Source organism: Otolemur garnettii, unplaced genomic scaffold, assembly GCF_000181295.1.
Source record: "Otolemur garnettii isolate 467f Iridium unplaced genomic scaffold, OtoGar3 scaffold00209, whole genome shotgun sequence".
Taxonomy (NCBI): Eukaryota; Metazoa; Chordata; class Mammalia; order Primates; family Galagidae; genus Otolemur; species Otolemur garnettii.
The window spans coordinates 2,079,164-2,098,205 of record NW_003852604.1 but is presented as its reverse complement, the minus strand read 5'-3'; the positions used below and the strand labels follow the sequence as shown (position 1 = coordinate 2,098,205).

Here is a 19,042-nt window from a genome sequence, read left to right as displayed (position 1 = left end):
CATTATAAAAAGCCTGGCACTTTTAGAGAATCTGGTTCCTAGAGCAGTTGTTAGTGAACAGGACTGGTATGTGTGACAAACAGTGATAGCTTAAGGATGCACTCATTGTAGTTCCTGGCACTGCTGATAAGTTTAATAGCTGCCAGTGGTTGGCTTCATGTATGAAAGTGTTACTTCCTGTTGCCTGCAATTTGGTCCCTGAGAGATTTTGTTGGATGTAGTTAATAAGCACACTCTTTTTTTTTTTTTTTTTTTTTTTTGAGACAGTCTTACTTTGTCACCCTTGGTAAAATGTTGTAGTTTCATAGCTTACAGCAACCTCAAACTCTTGGGTTCAAGTGATTCTTTTGCCTCAGTCTCCCAAGTAGCTGAGATTACAGGTGCTTGCCACAACACCTGGCTGTTTGTAGCGTCAGGGTCTCACTCTTGCTCTCCTGAGCTTAAGTAGTCTACCCACCTCAGTCTCCCAGAGTACTAGGATTACAGGTGTAAGCCACCGCGCCCAGCCTAGCACCCTCTTTTAAAAAGGTCTAGAGCTTTATCAGTCTGTCACCATTCAGCATGCATTTGTATTATCATACTGCCTCTCAGTGTCTCTCAGTGGAGGCAAGATGGTTTTGGAGTGAGACAGATTATTTTGGTAGATCTGGTTTCCCAAAAGATGAGTATTCTAATGTTTGTCCTCTGGCTCAATGTTTATTGGAAAATGTCCATAGAGAAACATTTGGTATAATTCTCAGAAAAAAAAGTAGGCTGTAGTTTGTTACTTATAAAAGTATATAAATGGGCTTGGCCCCCGTAGCACAGTGGTTACAGCACCAGCCACATGCACCAAGGCTTGCGGGTTCAATCCCAGCCCGGGCCAGCTAAACAACAATGACAACTGCAACAAGAAAATAGCTGGGCATTGTGGCAGGCGCTTGTGGTCCCAGCTACTCAGGAGGCTGAGGCAAGAGAATAGCTTAAACCCAAGAGTTTGAGGTTGCTGTGAGCTGTGATGTCATAGTACTCTACCAGGTCAATATAGTGAGACTCTGTCTCAAAAAAAAAAAAAAGTATGTGAATGCATAGAGACAAAGATGTGAAAATATTAATAGTGTTTATCTTTAAGTGATCACATTTCAAGTACATTTTTTTCTTTATACTTTGTTTTGAAAGTTTTTTATAGTGAAAATTATAAGGTATTAATTTCTCAAGTGAGAGGGATACTAAATATTAGAGTACTGTGTAGTTCAGATATTGATGGGTAGGAAGATGAACAAAAATACAGAAAGAAGGGTGGGGTTTTTGTTTGTTTATTTTAACTGAAATGTTGCATAAGGCCAGAACCATTCAATAGAAAGGAATTTTTTCTTCCTTCTTCTTAGAACTCGGGCCAGTAATATTTAGGCTTGTTCAGCTGTATATGGGCTAGCTTAAGAGCTTAACTTCTTTTTATAGCAAATTTTTAAGGAGGAAAATTATAATTCCAAACAGTTAATTTAAGAACTAACTTTAGGGTGGAGGAGCGTAAATAATGCTGCTTTTGTTCACTTCTCTATGCCTAATGGGTAGCACAGGGTCTGGCATACACAATAATTTGTGCAGTGAATAAGTAAATAAATGAATGACCATCTTCCCTAGCAGAACCCCCCTCCCACACACACACACATACACAAACACTTGCCTCATCCAGTAGTTGAATGGCCTAAGTTGGCTCTAAAATATTAAAAGGTAAAGGCATGCACAACACCCCTCTCAGCACCCATCGTGAGCACTTTCCAGGTTCAGAAGTACAGCTATCCAACTTCAGGAAAGAAATCAGAATCCTGGCCTGATGCAGAACTGATCTGAGACTTGGCAACTTTCTAGTCCAGGGTGGAAGCTAATGTTTGTAATGCAGTCTTTTCACTAGTCAGAACACAACTATACTTAGAATTCATTATCCTTTTTTCCCTCCCCAAAGAATTTTAAATACCTGGCTTCCTCTATGTGTATACTTATACTAAAGTATATTACATTTATTCTTAAAATTTATTTAACACATATTTGATGATGATTTCTTTTGGGCCAGGCATTGATGGCTCTTGGGTATATAGTGCTGAACAGAAGAACCTTGGTTTCTATGTTGAAGAGCTTTCAATTGGTGAAATAAATTAAAGCAATGATTTTTGCCTCTCATTGATGTGAACAGTTGATCCAGGTTGCTTGCAGGTTAAATCTTAGAGCTGCTCTCCTGAGCAATGGCCTCTTTTCTGTTCCCAGTGATTTGCTTTTATCAGTCCAAATGTTAAAAAAAAAAAAAAAAAAATTAAGCTATCTCTTACAGGCATGTGGGCAAAGTTTTTATATCTGTTTTTTTCCTTATAGGTGAACTTTAATGAGCCCTTGTCCATGCTTCAGCGCCTTACTGAAGATCTGGAATACCATGAGCTATTAGACCGAGCTGCGAAATGTGAGAATTCTCTAGAACAGCTATGTTATGTTGCAGCTTTCACCGTGTCCTCCTATTCCACCACTGTCTTCCGTACCAGTAAGCCATTCAACCCACTCCTTGGGGAGACCTTCGAGCTGGACCGACTAGAGGAGAATGGATATCGATCCCTCTGTGAACAGGTAAAGGAGCCTCAGGACCATAACATTTCCTTGCTGAAGACAGGGATGATTTTTCTGATTGATCCCCCTGAGTGTTATGTTTGAAGACATTCTAGTCCCTGTCATCCCAACTTTCCTTCTTTTCCTTCAGAACTTCAACACTGGGAAAAGAAAAAAAACTAGGTGCAGTGGTGTGGTGTGTACCTGTAGTCCAGCTCCTTGGGAAGCTGAGGTTGGATGATTACTTGAGCCAGGAGTTTAAGATCAGCCTCGGCAACATAGACTGTGTCTCTAAAAAACAAACAAATAACTGAAACTTCAACATTGGAGGCCCTAGGATTCACCTGCTATTATGAGTATCAAAATGTCAAGTGCAAATTTGGGGTGTTTCTCACAAATTAATAGGATCTTTTCCTTCTCCTTTCGGCCTTCTTAATTTCAACCTGATTTCTTTAAGGTGAGTCATCATCCCCCTGCTGCTGCGCATCATGCTGAGTCCAAAAATGGCTGGACATTGCGTCAGGAAATCAAGATCACCAGCAAGTTTCGAGGCAAATACCTCTCAATTATGCCCCTCGGTAAGACCACCATCTTTGCAAGCTTTAGTGTTCCAGGAGTGAAAGGCTTTCTGGCATGATAGAGAAGGTGATTGGTCCAGGAATCAGAAGACTGAAGGTCTGATCTGGGCACTGAATCTCACTAGCTAGTTTTGGGTTGTTCATTTAGCTTCCCAGCTTTCAAGTGAAGGAGAGGCTGTAGACTAGTTAAAGATCTGTCCCATCATAAATTCTTTATCTGCTTAGCTAGATTTGATGTGTCTTTAGGCATTATTTTGGAACATAAATTTTAGCAAATTTTCCCTCCTAATTCTGTCTTTGAACTGATGTCCTCTCCCTGGCCCCCATTACTTTAGCATTCAGTCTCCTGTAAATTAGAGCTCTTACTATTGCAAGGTTAGGTTTCTTGGATAACCCCTCCCCCTTCTATTCTTCTTTTCTTTCTCCTTCTACCTGATGGGCTAGGTATCATTATGTAATGACTGAATTCTAGGTAAAATGAACCTTTATTTTAAAAGATCTTATTGGATTATAAGTTAATTTTGTGTCAAGATCAGAAGGCTTAGGCGTGGGAATGGGAATCCTGATATGTAGTGTTAGAGAACCTATACCTTAGGGGGAATGTGATTATTCAAAAAGCATAGTGAGAATTCTCACTAGTTTCTTGAACTAGAACAGCCTCATGTATGTACTGAAGAATAAATCTTGTCTATAGAAAGAGAAAGAAGCGCAAAGCAAATAGAGATTCCACATAGCTCCCCAGAGAGAACAGGAACTCCCTGAGCATCTGGTAGCTTTCCAAGTTCTAGTCTGTCATGAGGCATGGCTATAATACTTGAATATTCCAGTTGAGGCTTCTACTTTAATAAACTTCTCTTTGCTCAGAAATACAAAGTATAGCAAAAATAGTGCAAACTAGAAATTAGCTAGAAAAAAAATCCAGAAATGTTTTGTATATATTAATAGGAGAAAGGAACTGAAGTGTTAACTCTGTTATTTCAAAGTTAATATGTAAAAGGCTCTTAGAGCAAAGGAGCAGTAAGTGGTAGATTAGTCTTGAGCTTTACTAAGGTCCTTTAAAAAACTTCTAATTGCTTACTTATCTTTGAAACTAATAATTTCAGAAGTATCAGGTTGAAAGTAGTAAATGCCTAGGATGTTCAACCTAATTTGCAGAACTTGGCTGTTGGTGGTCATATTGCAGTGTGACTTTTCACCACGGAGTTCACCATGGAGAAAAGTTTCACAAGCCCCTTGAAGATCTCGGAGGATAATTACGTATAGTTGGCCTTCTGTATCTGCATTCCATTTTCATGATTCAACTAACATTGGATAGAAAATATTTGAGAAAGAAACAATAATAATACAACAATTAAAAACATATATTATTTACATATACCTATTTTAAATTGCATTTACATTGCACATATGTAGGTATTATAAGGAATCTAGAGATGATTTAAAGTATATGGGAGGATGTGCATAGGTTATATACAAATACTACACCAATTTATATAAGGGACTTTGACCTTCTGGATTTTGATACCTGTTGGGGGTCCTAAAGCAATCCCCCATGAGTCCCAAGAGACAACTAAAAATTAAAAGTTAACTAACCAGTGAAATGATACACATTTTCTTTATAATTTGACTAATCTAGACTTAAAAGAATGAAACATGGTATAAGGGATGGGTTTGATTTTTTAGAGTAAAAAAATGTCTTTGATAGCATTCACATTCCTATGGCTCAGGGGTCCTCAAACTTTTTAAATAGGGGGCCAGTTCACCGTCCCTCAGACTGTTAGAGGGCCAGACTGCAGGCCCCAGGACGAGTCGGCTGCTAAGCAGGATAGGCAGCAGCAGCAAAAACACCAGGCGGGCTGGATAAATGTCCTAGGCGGGCTGCATGTGGCCCCGCAAGCTGTAGTTTGAGGATGCCTGCTATGGCTATTTAAGAATTTAGGTTATCAGGATATGTTGTCTTAAGGCCCTCCCTCTACCAGCTACTTACTGAGTATCTGCCATGCTACTAGGCATGGTTCTTACTGTTTGGGAAAGTAAGTGAACAAAAAAACCCTGGCTTTACTGAGCAGTTGAAAAAAAGAAATGACATGGTTCTAGGCATTGGTCCTAGGAATGACTATATTTAATATTTTTGGACCAGTGATTTGGAAGGAAAATCATACAGTGAAATTTTCATACTATTCAACTCTTGGAGGATAAATTGCTAAATCAATAGATAGAACTGAAAAAAGATAGAAGGTTGTGAGTGAGTGAGCAGGTAGAAGATTGGTTAACTCTGGTGAACTGACCATAAAGTAATGCATTTAGGGATAAGTAATTCAAACTACTGTGACAATTAAGATAGCATTTATTGAATGTTTACTGTGATTAAGTGCTTCTAATGTATTAACTCATTCAAAGCTAACAATTTTGTGATAGGTACTGTTATGGTCACCCAACTAATAAGTGATCTGAGCTGAGGTAGTTGGGCATCAGGGCCCACTGTCTTTTCTTTGAGACGGAGCCTCAAGCTATCCCCCTGGGTAGAGTGCCATGGCATCACAGCTCACAGCAACCTCCAACTCCTGGGCTCAAGCGAGTCTCCTGCCTCAGCCTCCCAAGTAGCTGGGACTACAGGCGCCCGCCACAACGCCCGGCCATTTTTTGGCTGCAGCCATCATTGTTGTTTGGCGGGCCCAGGCTGGGGATTTGAACCCGCCACCTTAGGTGTATGTGGCTGGCGCCTTAGCCGCTTGAGCCACAGGCACGGAGCCAGGGCCCACTGTCTTAACCAGTAAGCTGTACTAAAAATGGAGAGACTATAAGCTAGAAAAAGGACATTGAAAACATCAGTCCAATGAACTCTAATTGGAGACTGAAAGACAGGACAGTTTTAAGGTTATTTGGTGGCAAGAAAACTTTGCACAAAATTGTGGTTCTGTTAACTCCACTTTGAAAAAGTCATAGCCATGCCTGGAGAAAATAAAATACAGAGCAGTGAAGGTACCTAAAAGTATTTGGAGATAATGGCAGTGAGTCTGAGTCTCCCTGTAAAAGAGATTAAAAAGATTAGAACTCTTGGTGGGGCACTGTGGCTCATGCCTGTAATCCCAGCACTTGGGAGGCTAAGGTGGGTGGATTGCCTGAGCTCACAGGTTTGAGACCAGCCTGAGCCAGAGGGAGACCCCCATCTCTAAAAATAGGCGGGCATTGTGGCAGGTGCCTGTAGTCCCAGCTGCTTGGGAGGCTGAGGCAAGGAGATCACTTAAGCCCAAGAATTTGAGATTGCTGTTAACTATAATGCCATGGCACTCTACCAAGGGTGACAAAGTGAGACTCTGTCTCAAAAAAAAAAAAAGAACTCTTGCAATCTAGAAAGAAGAATGCATCTGGAAAATATAATTGAAGCTTGCAAAATAATAAGACTACTATTGAGGGGAAATATGAATTTGTTCATCAGGTTCCAGGATATTGGAACTAGGTGGTAGTCTTGAAAGGTTACAGAGATACATTTAAATAAGAGTATTATGTTACAGTTTTCTAATTGAAAAGGGATTATAATTTGAGAATAAATTGAAACAGCCATTTAGCTTATTGATCTTTGTCAGTCATACTACACAGCTCTTTGGACCTTGGATTTGTCCTTGAGTCACAAAATTCCTACCATATGGTTTTATCTTTTCCAATATCTACTTTTTGATTGGATGTTTAATTTATTTACATTTATTATAACTACTGACAGGGTAGGATTTATATCTGCCATTTTGCTAATTGTTTTCTATATATCTTATCTTTTTTTATTGTTCTACTCTTCTATTATTATCTTCATTTGTATAAAATAGGAATTTTTCTGAGTGTGCCATCTTAATGCTTTTGTCATTTTTTTTGATACAGTCTCATTGTGTTGCTCTTGGTAGATTACTGTGGTGTCACAGCTCACAGCAACCTCAAACTCTTGGGCTTAAGCAGTTCTCTTGCCTTAGCCTCCCAAGTAGCTGGGGCTATAGGTGCCTGCCACAACACCCAGCTATTTTTAGAGAGACGGGGTCTCGCTCTTGCTCAGGCTGGTCTCGGACCTGTGAGCTTAGGCAATCCACCTACCTCAGCTTCCCAGAGGGCTAGGATTACAGGCCTAAGCCATCAAGCCTGGCCTGTGTCTTCAATTCCTTTCAGCAGTGTTTTATAGTTTTTACCTCCTTGCTTAATTCCCAAGTGTTTTATTCTTTTTGATGCTATTATAAATGGAATTATTGTTAATCTCCTTGTCAGATTGTTTATTGTTAGTGTTTAGAAATGCAACTCATATTTGCGTGTTGACTTTGTACCCTGCTACTTTATTAGTTTGAACAGATTTTTTTAGGGGGAGGGAGATGGAATTTTTAGCATTTTCTGCATATGAGATTATGTCTTCTGTGAACACAAATACTTTTACTTCCTCCTTTCTATTTGGATATCTTTCTTTTTTTTTTTTTAAATTTTTGTTTATTTATTTATTTGCAGTTTTTGGCTGGGTCTGGGTTTGAACCTGCCACCTCTGGTATATGGGGCTGGTGCCCTATTCCTTTGAGCCACAGGCGCCGCCCCCAGATATCTTTTTTTTTCTTGCCTAATTGCTCTGGTTCGAACTTTCAGTACTATGTTGAATAGAAGAAGTGAAAGTGGGCATTTTTGCCTTGTTCCTGGTCCTATAGGAAAATCTTTCAGTGTTTCACCATTGAGTATGATGTTTGTTGTAAATTTACATATCTGGCTTTTATTATGTTGAGATATTTTCTTTCTAGTCCTACTTTGTTGAGTGTTTTTATTATGAAATAATAATTGAATTTTGTCAAATGCTTTTTCTGTATCTGCTGAGATCATTTTTCCCCTTCATTCTGTTAATGTGGTGTATTACATTGATTAATTTTCATATGTTGAACCAGACTGACATTTCGAGAATAAATCCCACTTGGTCATGGTATGTAATCCTGTTACTATGCTGCCGAATTAAGTTTCCTAGTATTTTGTTGACGATTTCTGCATCACTGTTCATAAGAGATACTGGTCTATAGTTTTCTCTCTTTTTCGTAATGTCTTTTTCTGGCTTTGGCTTTAGGGAATGCCGGCCTAATAGAATGAAATGATGGTGGAGGAAGTATTAAGAGATTAAGGGCATGTTGAGGTGAAACAAATATTTTGAAGATGTTTGTGAAGATTAAATGAGATAATGCATAAGGAAAACATAGCATGTGCCTGGTACAGCAAGTGCTGTCAGCAGAGTTGCTGTGATCATCATTATTATCATTAATGTCATTGTCTTCCTTGTTGTTATCCTCATGGGCCACCTTCCAGAGCTACTGTAATCTTTGTTCAAGACAGACATGCTTAAACTACAATTAGTGTGTTCTTTTCATTAGTGGTTACAAAGGGAATTTATAGAGTGAGTTATAGTGTTATTGGAATTGACTGTTTTATTCACTGTATATCTTTTCAAATTTATTATTTTGAATCCTCAGTCACCTCTGCTCAACGCATTGATAACTGGTTCTCATTTGAGATCAGCTCAAAGAACAGGAGCCAGCTATATCTATTGTCTATTATGTTTCAAGAATTTTGTTGAGCAAATAAACAGAAATTTACCACACAACAGAATGTGCTTCTCATTGCTAAAACTGAGGCCCAGGGAAGTTAAAAACATTTGGGGTGCAATACTGTACTGCAGTTCTGAGAGTAATCACCCAGAGTTTGTGCAGACTCCGTAAGTTAAGAACATAGTTTGCATCAGATGCTTGCAAGTTTGGTGGTCCCTTCGCCAGTTGACTACGAATTTTAGGAGTTCCCACAACTCCCTCAGGCTTGATAATTTGTTAGAATGACTCTCAGAACTCAGGAGAGTGCCACACTCAATCATTACACTATTATTATTTAGACTATGAATCAGGATCAGCCAAATGAAGAGACCCATAGGGTGAAGTCTGGGAGGGTACTAAACACAGAGCTTTTGTGATAGGTACTGCACTATCCCCAATCATCAGGGTATATTGCCTTCCTAGCACATTGATGTGTTTACCAACCAGGAAACTCCACCCATCTTTGGCGTCCTGAGATTTTCTTGGGGTTTCATTATGTGGGCCTGACTGAATTATTTTCCACATGATTGAGTTCAATATCCAGTCCTCTTTCCTCCCTGGAGGTCAGGAAGTTGGACCAATTATCAGGTGATTCAAAACTCCAACTCTAATCACATGGTTGATCTTTCTGACCTGGCTTGCCCTCCTCCTGAATGATCTTATTAGTATTGGCTATCTGGGACCCACTATGAGTTGCTTCATTAGCATAAACTATTAAGGCCCACAAAAAATAACAAAGATAACTCATCACTTGGGAAAGTACAAGGCTTTAAAGATTCCATTCCAGAACTCCTGGACAAAGACCAGACATACTCTTTATTATACAACACAGGGTCACATATCTGATGAGTGTTAGGATTGAATCCAGTTCTGTCTGATTTCCAAGCTCCTGCTCTTTCCACTACTCCATTTTTATTATTAAGGCCCTTAGAAGAGGGGTTTGTTTTGCATCACATAGCTTGTTATTAACACTAGAGCCTGGCCCCTGAGGCTGACGGCCAGTCCGATGCTTCTTCCACAGTGCAAGCTTATTTCTTTCTTCATGTTAGGAAATATTTGATTTGTTTCTATAGATTTCATGGTTCATGGTATAGAATATAGATCCCTAGTTAAGATGTATTAGTTATCAGTGTCTGTTATCATTTAGTTTATTCACACATTTAAAAAGTCAAGTAAAAAATATTCAATCAATGCTTTCAACATTTTAAGGTTATAATTTTTTTGATTTATTTTCTTTTTAAAAGTAAGAAGTATCAACAGAAGGAAATTAATCTTGCTGTTTCTAGTCTGCATGGGAGCTATTTTTCTGATATTTGGCTTAATTTATATACCTCTTTCTACCTCCAGGTACCATCCACTGTATTTTCCATGCAACCGGGCATCACTATACTTGGAAAAAAGTTACTACAACAGTACACAATATTATCGTAGGCAAGTTGTGGATAGATCAGGTGAGCAAAGGTACCCCAAGTACTTCTGCAGTTCAGAAGAATACCTCCTTAGGTATATCTTTGCAGTATTTAGAACCTATGAACTGATCCCAAGATGTTACTAGTTTATAATTTCTCTTAAAAAATTTCTCTCAGGTAGTGTCCCTACCTTACCTCTCCAAGTTTCTATAACTCAAATTATTATTTATAAATCACCAAATTATAACATTTATGAATGACTACTAGGACTATGTTGGCCATTAAGAAGGGTATAAGAAAATAATAAACATGGTCTCCCCACTCTTAATCTAAGTTAAAATACAGTTAATCATCAGTTTGCTCTTAAGTCAGTGGTTATAGTAAGTTCATAAACGGGAGGGAATACTATCTTCTGAGCAGGCAGGAGAGACTTCACAGTAGATGTGGGAATTAAACTGAGCCTTGAAGAGTAGTTTGGAATTTAGAAGATAGAGAGGAGGGGAAATGAAATGAAAAAAGTATAGAAAGGCCCATCATATGGAACCTTGAAATTGTGACTAGAGTACTTTGATTTAACCAGGAGAGGTCATGAAGGGTGCTAGTGAGGGACTGGTTTAGAAAATAAATTATTACATGAATTTCAATATATGTACTAAAGGTTAAATCATGCCATCTAGTATGTGAAACACAATTCAAAATAAAATAAAAACTTATTTGGTCTTTATCTCAACCTGGAATACCAAGGTTACATAGGGATTCCATCACAGTCCCAAGATTGGCTAAGACTTGAATCTTAAACAAGAGAGTGCTAAAAATGTAAGATTGAAAAGTAAGATATTATGAAGCATGGGATTTTGACAGACATTGAAATCATCTGATCTTAATAAAACTAATCTGTGATTTGTTTTTTCATTTTACAGTCTGGTGAAATTGAAATTGTGAATCACAAGACAGGAGAAAAGTGTAATCTTAAATTCGTTCCTTACAGCTACTTCTCTCGGGATGTTGCAAGAAAGGTAAGGGCAGTTAAAATTTTCTTTTTTCCTACTTAGTCAGTATCTCTTAGAAAGCCTACTCCTTTGGGGCTGGTGTGTGGTGTGTACATATATGTGGTGATTCAAAAAAAGTTGAAGTGACGGTGAAAGCAAGAAAGGAGACCATATTGCATTACTAAACCAATTCCTTCTCTTTTCTGGAAAAGGCACTAAGTGAAGTCAAAGCCAAGAGCAGTGAGAGATTGAAAATTGAAAACACAGAGGAAGGACCGATAAAAGAATTGTAGGAAAAAGTCTGGGCAGTTTGACCCCTGTGAGGTTTAAGAGAAAAGTTATATATTTGTATGTTACCACTACGATGGAATTGTGCTGTGAGTTTCTTTGAGAGAGTGAAGAATAGCTGGGGATATAAATATGTTTGTAGGTCTGTATGATTTTTGGAGAGAAGAAAGTCTAACTCTTAAGTACTGGTCAGATGCTTTTTCTACATATATCATTATATCAAAAGTTTTTATCTAACAAAAACTAATAATCAAACCACCAAATCATGGGTCAGTTATTTCAAGTAGTACCAAACAATGTAACAACATAATTTGGATGACTTCCATGGTGTTTGTTATAACAGGATTTCACGAGTATTTAGCCTAGGATTTTAGTTTCCAGAATAGTCAGGTAAGGTAACTCACAGTGAATGCTATACACCTAATGCCTGCTTTCTACCCTTGCAGGTAACAGGAGAAGTAACTGATCCATCAGGAAAAGTTCACTTTGCCCTTCTGGGGACATGGGATGAGAAAATGGAATGTTTCAAAGTACAACCAATCATTGGGGACAATGGGGGCGATGCTCGACAGAGAGGCCATGAAGCAGAGGAGAGCAGGGTCATGCTATGGAAAAGGAATCCTTTACCGTGAGTGTCAGTGTGCATGCTGTCCAGATACTACTTTGGCCTTGATGGTGGAGTAGTACTGAGGCATTTCTGCCTGCCTCCCCAGTTAATTATTTGAGAGGTTAAACAAGGGAAATCAGAACCTTTGGAGAGATTTCTAGAAAGTTGTCATAATGTGACTTGAGTTGGTCATGCCTTGTCCCAAAAAAGTTTTTTTTTTTTTTTTTTTTTGAGACAGAGCCTCAAGCTGTCCCCCTGGGTAGGGTGCTGTGGCATCCCAGCTCACAGCAACCTCCAACTCCTGGGCTCAAGCAAGTCTCCTGCCTCAGGCTCCCAAGTAGCTGGGACCACAGGCGCCAACCACAATGCCTGGCAATTTTTTGGTTGCAGCCGTCATTGTTGTTTGGAGGGCCCCGGGTTGGATTCGAACCTGCCACCTTGGGTATACATGGCTGGCACCTTAGCCACTTGAGCCACAGGCGCCGAGCTGGCCCAAAAAAGTTCAAACTAACCAAACCACATCTACCAAAACTGATTATGTGCTTTCTAAAGGTCTTTTGGATCATGATTCACATGGATGTTTTTCTATAATTTAGAGCAAAACTATTCAAAAGCAGCTAGAGAAGAAAGGTGCCTATCACCTGTTTACATTTTAACCTAAAGGCCCAGCATTAACAGAAAGGTCCTCAAGACATTGTAGAGAACTTTGGAAACAAGATGGAGGCCATTTTTCTCCTGGCATCATCTAATACATTCAGTGTATATAATAGGCAAGATTATCCCAGAAAGAGTTTAAAAAGAAAGCCAAAGGAACAGGAATGGGAATTTTAATTTAACAGAATGTTTCATTTCTGCTAATGAATGTAGATAGTTTCAGCCACAAGCAATACAACCCAGAAGACTATATTGAATTGAGTAATGCTGGGGAGGGGATGGCGAGTGATCCAGCTTGGCTTTCTTAATTAGGGGTACCCTTTCTATTTGTAAAACAACTTGGCAATACAGTCTTGGCGGTGTACTTAGTTGCTGCTCCTTGAGTAGGGCCTGGACTCTGGCATTACCCTTTCTCTTATCCTTTACTTTCAGGAAGAACGCAGAAAACATGTACTACTTCTCAGAGCTTGCTCTAACTCTCAATGCCTGGGAAAGCGGCACTGCCCCCACAGATAGCCGGTTACGGCCTGATCAGAGACTGATGGAAAATGGGCGCTGGGATGAAGCAAATGCTGAGAAGCAGCGCCTGGAGGAAAAACAAAGACTCTCCAGGAAGAAGAGAGAAGCAGAAGCTATGAAAGCCACAGAGGATGGTAACAAACTTCCCTTGTACTCTTTTTTTTTTTTGAGACAGAGCCTCAAGCTATAACCCTGGGTAGAGTGCCATGGCATCACAGCTCATAGCAACCTCCAACTCCTGGGCTCAAGCGAGTCTCCTGCCTCAGCCTCCCAAGTAGCTGGGACCACAGGCGCCCGCCACAACGCCTGGCCATTTTTTGGCTGCAGCCATCATTGTTGTTTGGCGGGCCAGGCTGGGGATTTGAACCCGCCACCTTAGGTGTATGTGGCTGGTGCCTTAGCCGCTTGAGCCACAGGTGCCGAGCCTTCCCTTGTACTCTTATGTCTTGATGTGTGGAGATTGCCAGCATTAATTTTGTTTTTTGTTACCCTCTTTCCCTTTTAGGCACACCATATGATCCCTATAAGGCACTATGGTTTGAACGGAAGATGGACCCTGTTACCAAGGAGTTAACCCATATTTATAGGGGAGAGTACTGGGAGTGTAAAGAAAAACAGGACTGGATCTCCTGCCCGGACATTTTCTGAAATGGCAGTAACAAAGAGGAGGAGGATCTAACAGAGAAGAGGACAGAGGATGTGTGGGAAAGCTGGCAGTTGTGACTCTCTTACCAAGTGCTTTCCTCAAGTGTGTCTTGACCAATCATTTTTTCCAAATCAATCACCAGAAGCAAACACCAGTGGTGGTGATTGGCTGGTTGCCTTAGCTGATTGTAACTGAGATCGACATCCTAGATACCCGTGTAAGGGAGAGGTGTAGTGGCTGAAAGTTAGTGTTATTCCACATCCACAAATTGGATGGCTCACCTTTCTCCCCCTATCCCCACTTAAGATGATGTCATTCACCCTCCCCGCGTAGTATCCTGCTCAGCCAAGATGTGCATAAGATTATGATTTAGGGGCATTTTGGTGCTGTTCAGAGCAAGAGCTGATATTAGAAGAAGTTCCTTTTAAAAGAAAAATGTATGACTTAACCAGTGGAGGGATCGTAAATGGTTGCAGTGGAGCTTAGGTATGACATTATGAATATGTTCATACATGGGTCAGTTTCATGGGAAGTCATGTCAATGCAGAGATAACTGAAATACTGGAACCTTTACAAGACAGATTGCTCTGTAGGGCTGGAATTTTCTATTTTCACTTACGTCAAACACCCCTCTGCTGTTCTCCATCTTCTTTGACAGCAACTAGAGACCATTTTGGTGGTTGGTAAGAGGGTTGCATTCTCCTCATGCAGGGGTTTTATGGACTCTCAGGTGGAGAGCTTCTGAGATCACAGACAGGATGGTAAATGACTGATCCCCATTTGCTATCCCACTTTCCCCTTACCCCCATCCCTCATTGTCTTTCTGGCTTCTCTTCTCTCCCTGCACAATACCAGTTTGGGTCTGTGCCCCAGGGTAGAGCAAAACATGACCTGTCCCATTCTGATATAGTTCAGAATTTGAGTGAAGTTAATCTGGAATGAAAGTTTTCACCATCTCTCAAGCCCCATGGACTGGAGCCACTTCTGGAATAATGTGTTAAATATCTGTATATTATATATATGTAGAGAAAAATCTAATTTTTTTTTTGTTTGATTTTCCTCTTTCTCATCAAGAATCTTGTTTTTTGATACCCCTGTCTCCCTGGGACTCTCTCTAGGATACATGTTTATATGGATTGGAGCTTCTCTGCTTTCCATCTGTTAGAGGGAGACAGATTCAGAACCTGAGCAGGGTCACATCTGGCAGTAACTGAACAGGGACTGTGTCTATGGTTTGAATCATGGGGTGTCCACTGCTATCTAAACTCCAGTTTCCTAATTACCTGACTCTTGAAAATGAAATCCTAACCTCTTTGCTGCCTCTTTTCTTTCTTTCGTTAGGAAGAGTATGGGTACAAAGTCAGGAGGGTAATTTCCAGGTTAATTCTGCTTCAGTCCAGCACTTATGCAAAATTCCAAAAGTTTATTTCCTAGAATATGAAGCTGAAAGTTCCATCATTTAAGGTGGGTAAGAGAACTGCCTGTGTTGGGCCTGGCTTCCGCCTTTAGCCATTCTGCATTTGTTTCAGTGGTCTTGTTCAGAAACACAGCCCCTGTGCAACCCACCGTTGGTTGAAGATCACAAACTGAGGTGCCTTCCTTGTATGCTTTTTGTTGGTGTTTTTTGTTTTTGTTCCTTAACTGCTGAGCTTCAGCCAGGGTGGGTCCTGGGGGAAATATCATTCCAAAGGAAGCCATCCCTCCAGGTAAATTGGACTTAAATTGGGTAAAGTAGTGTTTTCATTCCTTCCCCACCATTCCTTCTTTTCTAGCTATAATAAACATGAGAGAGGGATGACTTTGACGGCTGGAGAATCTCCTCTTAAGAACCCTATTGCCAGGGCTTCTGTCAAGGAGGCCCATCCAAGTGGTGACCTCAGCTTCAGAGTGGGAATTCTCCAACTCAGTTGAACTTCCCTGCCTTCAGCCCCCTTTTCTTCCTCCACCATTAGCACTACATTTCTGGCTTGACCCCCAATCAGATTCCTGCTAACGGAAGCAGTTTAGAGTCCTTCAGGTGGAATAAAGTCACATGAAAACAAAACTATATATATTTTCAGTTTTTTTGCCTTATTGCTTTTTTTCCAAAAAAAAAAAAAACTACTAAATTAAATAATTTTTAAAAAGTCATATTGTTGTCTGATTTGCTTCTACTCCTAGACAGGAAGTGGTGGTGGAGAGAACTGGTCCAGTGGTGATTTGTTCTGCCTGGAATTCTGAGTTTTCTGGTCTTCATGAGAGATTGAAAGAAGGGCCCAGGAGCAGAAGAGTAGTTTTAACAGCCCTTGCCACTTTAATGTAATTGTCAATATCCTACCTTGGAATAGGGCAGTGGTTCTCAACCTTCCTACTGCTGCAGCCCTTTAATATAGTCACAACCTCCACTGGAATAGGGGAATTTTTTTTTTCTTTTTTCTGTCTTTTTTTTTTTGCAGTTTGATTGGGTTCAAACCCGCCACCCTCGCTCCCCCTACTCACTGAGCCACAGGTGCCGCCCTCTTTTATTTCTTTTTTAAAATGGAAAGTAGGGAGAAGAAGGAGTAGAAGAGGTAGGGAAAAAGGAAAGGAGTGGGAGAAAGCTGGTAGGTACAAGGGACGTGAAAGTTTTGAGGTACACAAAAATTAAGAAAAGTAAAATCCTTTTGATTACTATATTTTCTTAAAATAATCGCCATGACATTCTCTGCACTTTTGTATTCTTATAAACTATTTTTGAAAACACTCAAGTGCTATCAGCTCACTTTCATAGATGTGAATAGCTTTAGCTTGGAGAACCTTCCACTCCTGATTGTTTTTATTGTGGAGAACAGGAAATCACCACGTGGGGCCAGCTCAGGGACTGTAGGGAAGATGAGTGGTAAGTTTAACCTTTGGACTCCAGGAACTGAATGGTGATGTTGGCTGTGTGGGTGAATGCATTGTCGTGGTACAAGATGGTCCCTGCGATGCTGTCCTTGGCCACCATTGTTGAAGCTTCCCAGAAACTTTTGGGAGGCATGCTGTTACATTTCAGTAAGTAGTTAACAGTCCTTTGTTCCTTCACAGGAAGAGTTGCAACATGATTATTTGGGGAGGAGAAATTTTTCTCCTACACTTTGGGGCTGCTTCACTTTTGTTGGTGGATTTTTCTGAGTTTTTTTTTTTTTTTATTGTTTGTTTTTTAACTGTTGGGAGTTCATTGAGGGTACAGAGAACCAGGACTGATTGCATTTGTTAAGTAAAGTCCCTTTTATAATTGTGTACTGCCCCCAAGAGGTGTACCATACACTGTGACCTCTCCCACTCCCCTTCCTCCTTCCCTTTCTCTGCTTCCCCAATCCTGCCATAAGACCCAGCTAACTTTTTAGTTTTAGTTGTCATTGTTTGGTAGGCCCGGGCTGGATTTGAACCCGCCAGCTCCCATGTATGTGACTGGTGCCCTAGCCACTGAGCTATAAGCGCCAAGCCTTTTAACCCACTTTTTTTTTTTTTGTAGAGACAGAATCTCACTTTATCACTGCCCTCAGTGGAGTGCCATGGCATCACACAGCTCACAGCAACCTCCAGCTCCTGGGCTTAGGCAATTCTCTTGCCTCCCTAGTAGCTAGGACTACAGACACCTGCCAGAATGCCCAGCTATATTTTTGTTGCAGTTTGGCCAGGGTCAGGTTTGAACCCGCCAGCCTCAGTATGTGGGGCTGGCACCCTACTCACTGAGCCACAGACGCCGCCCTTAACTCACTTTTAAAATCTCTTCTCCCAGCTCCATAGCCAACTGAGGGCCTCAGGGACAACAAATGAAGCTCTCCCAGCAACACCAATAAGCCCAGCAAGTTGAAACTTGCACGTTGAATCAGAAAGAACTCAGCTGTCAACCATATTTCTTGGAAGTGAAATAATGGAGCATAACACAATCTGTCTCAAAATTTTCATAGTGACCTTTGTATAGGGGAATAGTTTTTGATACTGGGCTTGCTTCACTTTAAAAACTAAAAATTTAATTTTTATTGATGAATTTAATTTCTCTTGCCCATTTAGATTCTCAGATTCTTAGCTCTTTCATGTAGGGATAGAAAGTCTAATTTTTGGAAACATAAGCAACTGAGTTTTCATTTGAAGACCTTTGAGAGAAATAAAAACAGTGAACACACCTGTTTAGGTTTCCAATGTAAAGTTCAGGTTCAGCAAGGAGATTAGCAAAGTAACTAAGGGTCTGGAGGGGACTCAGATCAGAGCTACTACATTTCCTGCGCATGGGATGGACTGCACATCTACTAAGCATCTGCTTCTGTGGACAGGGTGCTGAGCTAGAAACTCTTAAGCATTCTGTGGTTTACACATAAAAAAAATTAAGAGAAAAATATTGCAATCGTCATTTCAAAGATGAAGAAAGAAAACATAATTTAAGTAAATTCACTCAAGGCCTCATAGCTGATAGATTAGTCACAGTGTTGGAATTTGAAGCTGAGTTTGTTTAACCCCAGAGTTTATGACCTCTACAACCTTGTGCTCCAGAAAAAGGCTCTGGGAGAAACTCTGGGTTGGAAGGCAGCTGGTAATTGGGTACTCTCCTCCCAGATCACATCACATCACGCTAAAATACACATTGCTATTTCCAGAAGCTATAATAATTAACGAGGACAGAATTGTTTCTTTTGAAGATTCACCTGAAGAAAGGAACATTCTTGAAATTCGGCTTACAGGCTAATCTTGACTTCTCAAGGCTCCCATGGTCACAAAATCTGCTAAATTGTCAGGGATTGTCTTCCAGCTTGGGGAGGCCACTTATCTGTTCAGATCATTTGCCTGATTATAACTGCTGGATTTAATGTTTTTCCTAGCAAGCTAAAAGCTAAACCCCTTTAAAGGTGCGTCCTGCAATCTTGAATATTATAGTGTATGATTTTCTACATTAGGGGTAATCAAATGTAGCTGAAAATCCAATGATCCTTTCTCAAGTCATTTAACGTACATGATGGGTTGGAGTATGAATCTTGAGCGGTCAATCATGAAGAATCAGGATTCAAAATTGTGACTTAGCAAAATTATAGCTTATTATGCTTGTCAGGGACCTCTAAAGTCACAGAAAAAAATGATAATCCTATACAAAGATCTGCTCCAGTTTCAGCAAGATAACTGAAGCTACCTAAGTATCATCCTGAAAAGAAGTGTAGGAAAATCTTTGGCATTTATTCACTACAGTTGCATGCC

The 19,042-nt window shown here is 40.2% G+C and overlaps 1 protein-coding gene across 1 annotated transcript in view; it reads left to right on the top strand.

Moving 5' to 3' along the window:
• The window catches only part of OSBP (oxysterol binding protein), a 31,975-nt gene extending 15,993 nt beyond the window's left edge, over positions 1-15,982 (top strand). The window contains exons 8-14 of the mRNA XM_003801371.3: positions 2,350-2,595; positions 3,032-3,152; positions 10,088-10,191; positions 11,070-11,165; positions 11,873-12,054; positions 13,120-13,340; positions 13,712-15,982. Of these exons, the coding sequence (XP_003801419.1) occupies positions 2,350-2,595; positions 3,032-3,152; positions 10,088-10,191; positions 11,070-11,165; positions 11,873-12,054; positions 13,120-13,340; positions 13,712-13,854 (1,113 nt within the window). The 3' untranslated portion in view covers positions 13,855-15,982. The remainder of the gene's footprint in view (positions 1-2,349; positions 2,596-3,031; positions 3,153-10,087; positions 10,192-11,069; positions 11,166-11,872; positions 12,055-13,119; positions 13,341-13,711) is intronic.
• Positions 15,983-19,042: the final 3,060 nt, after the last annotated feature.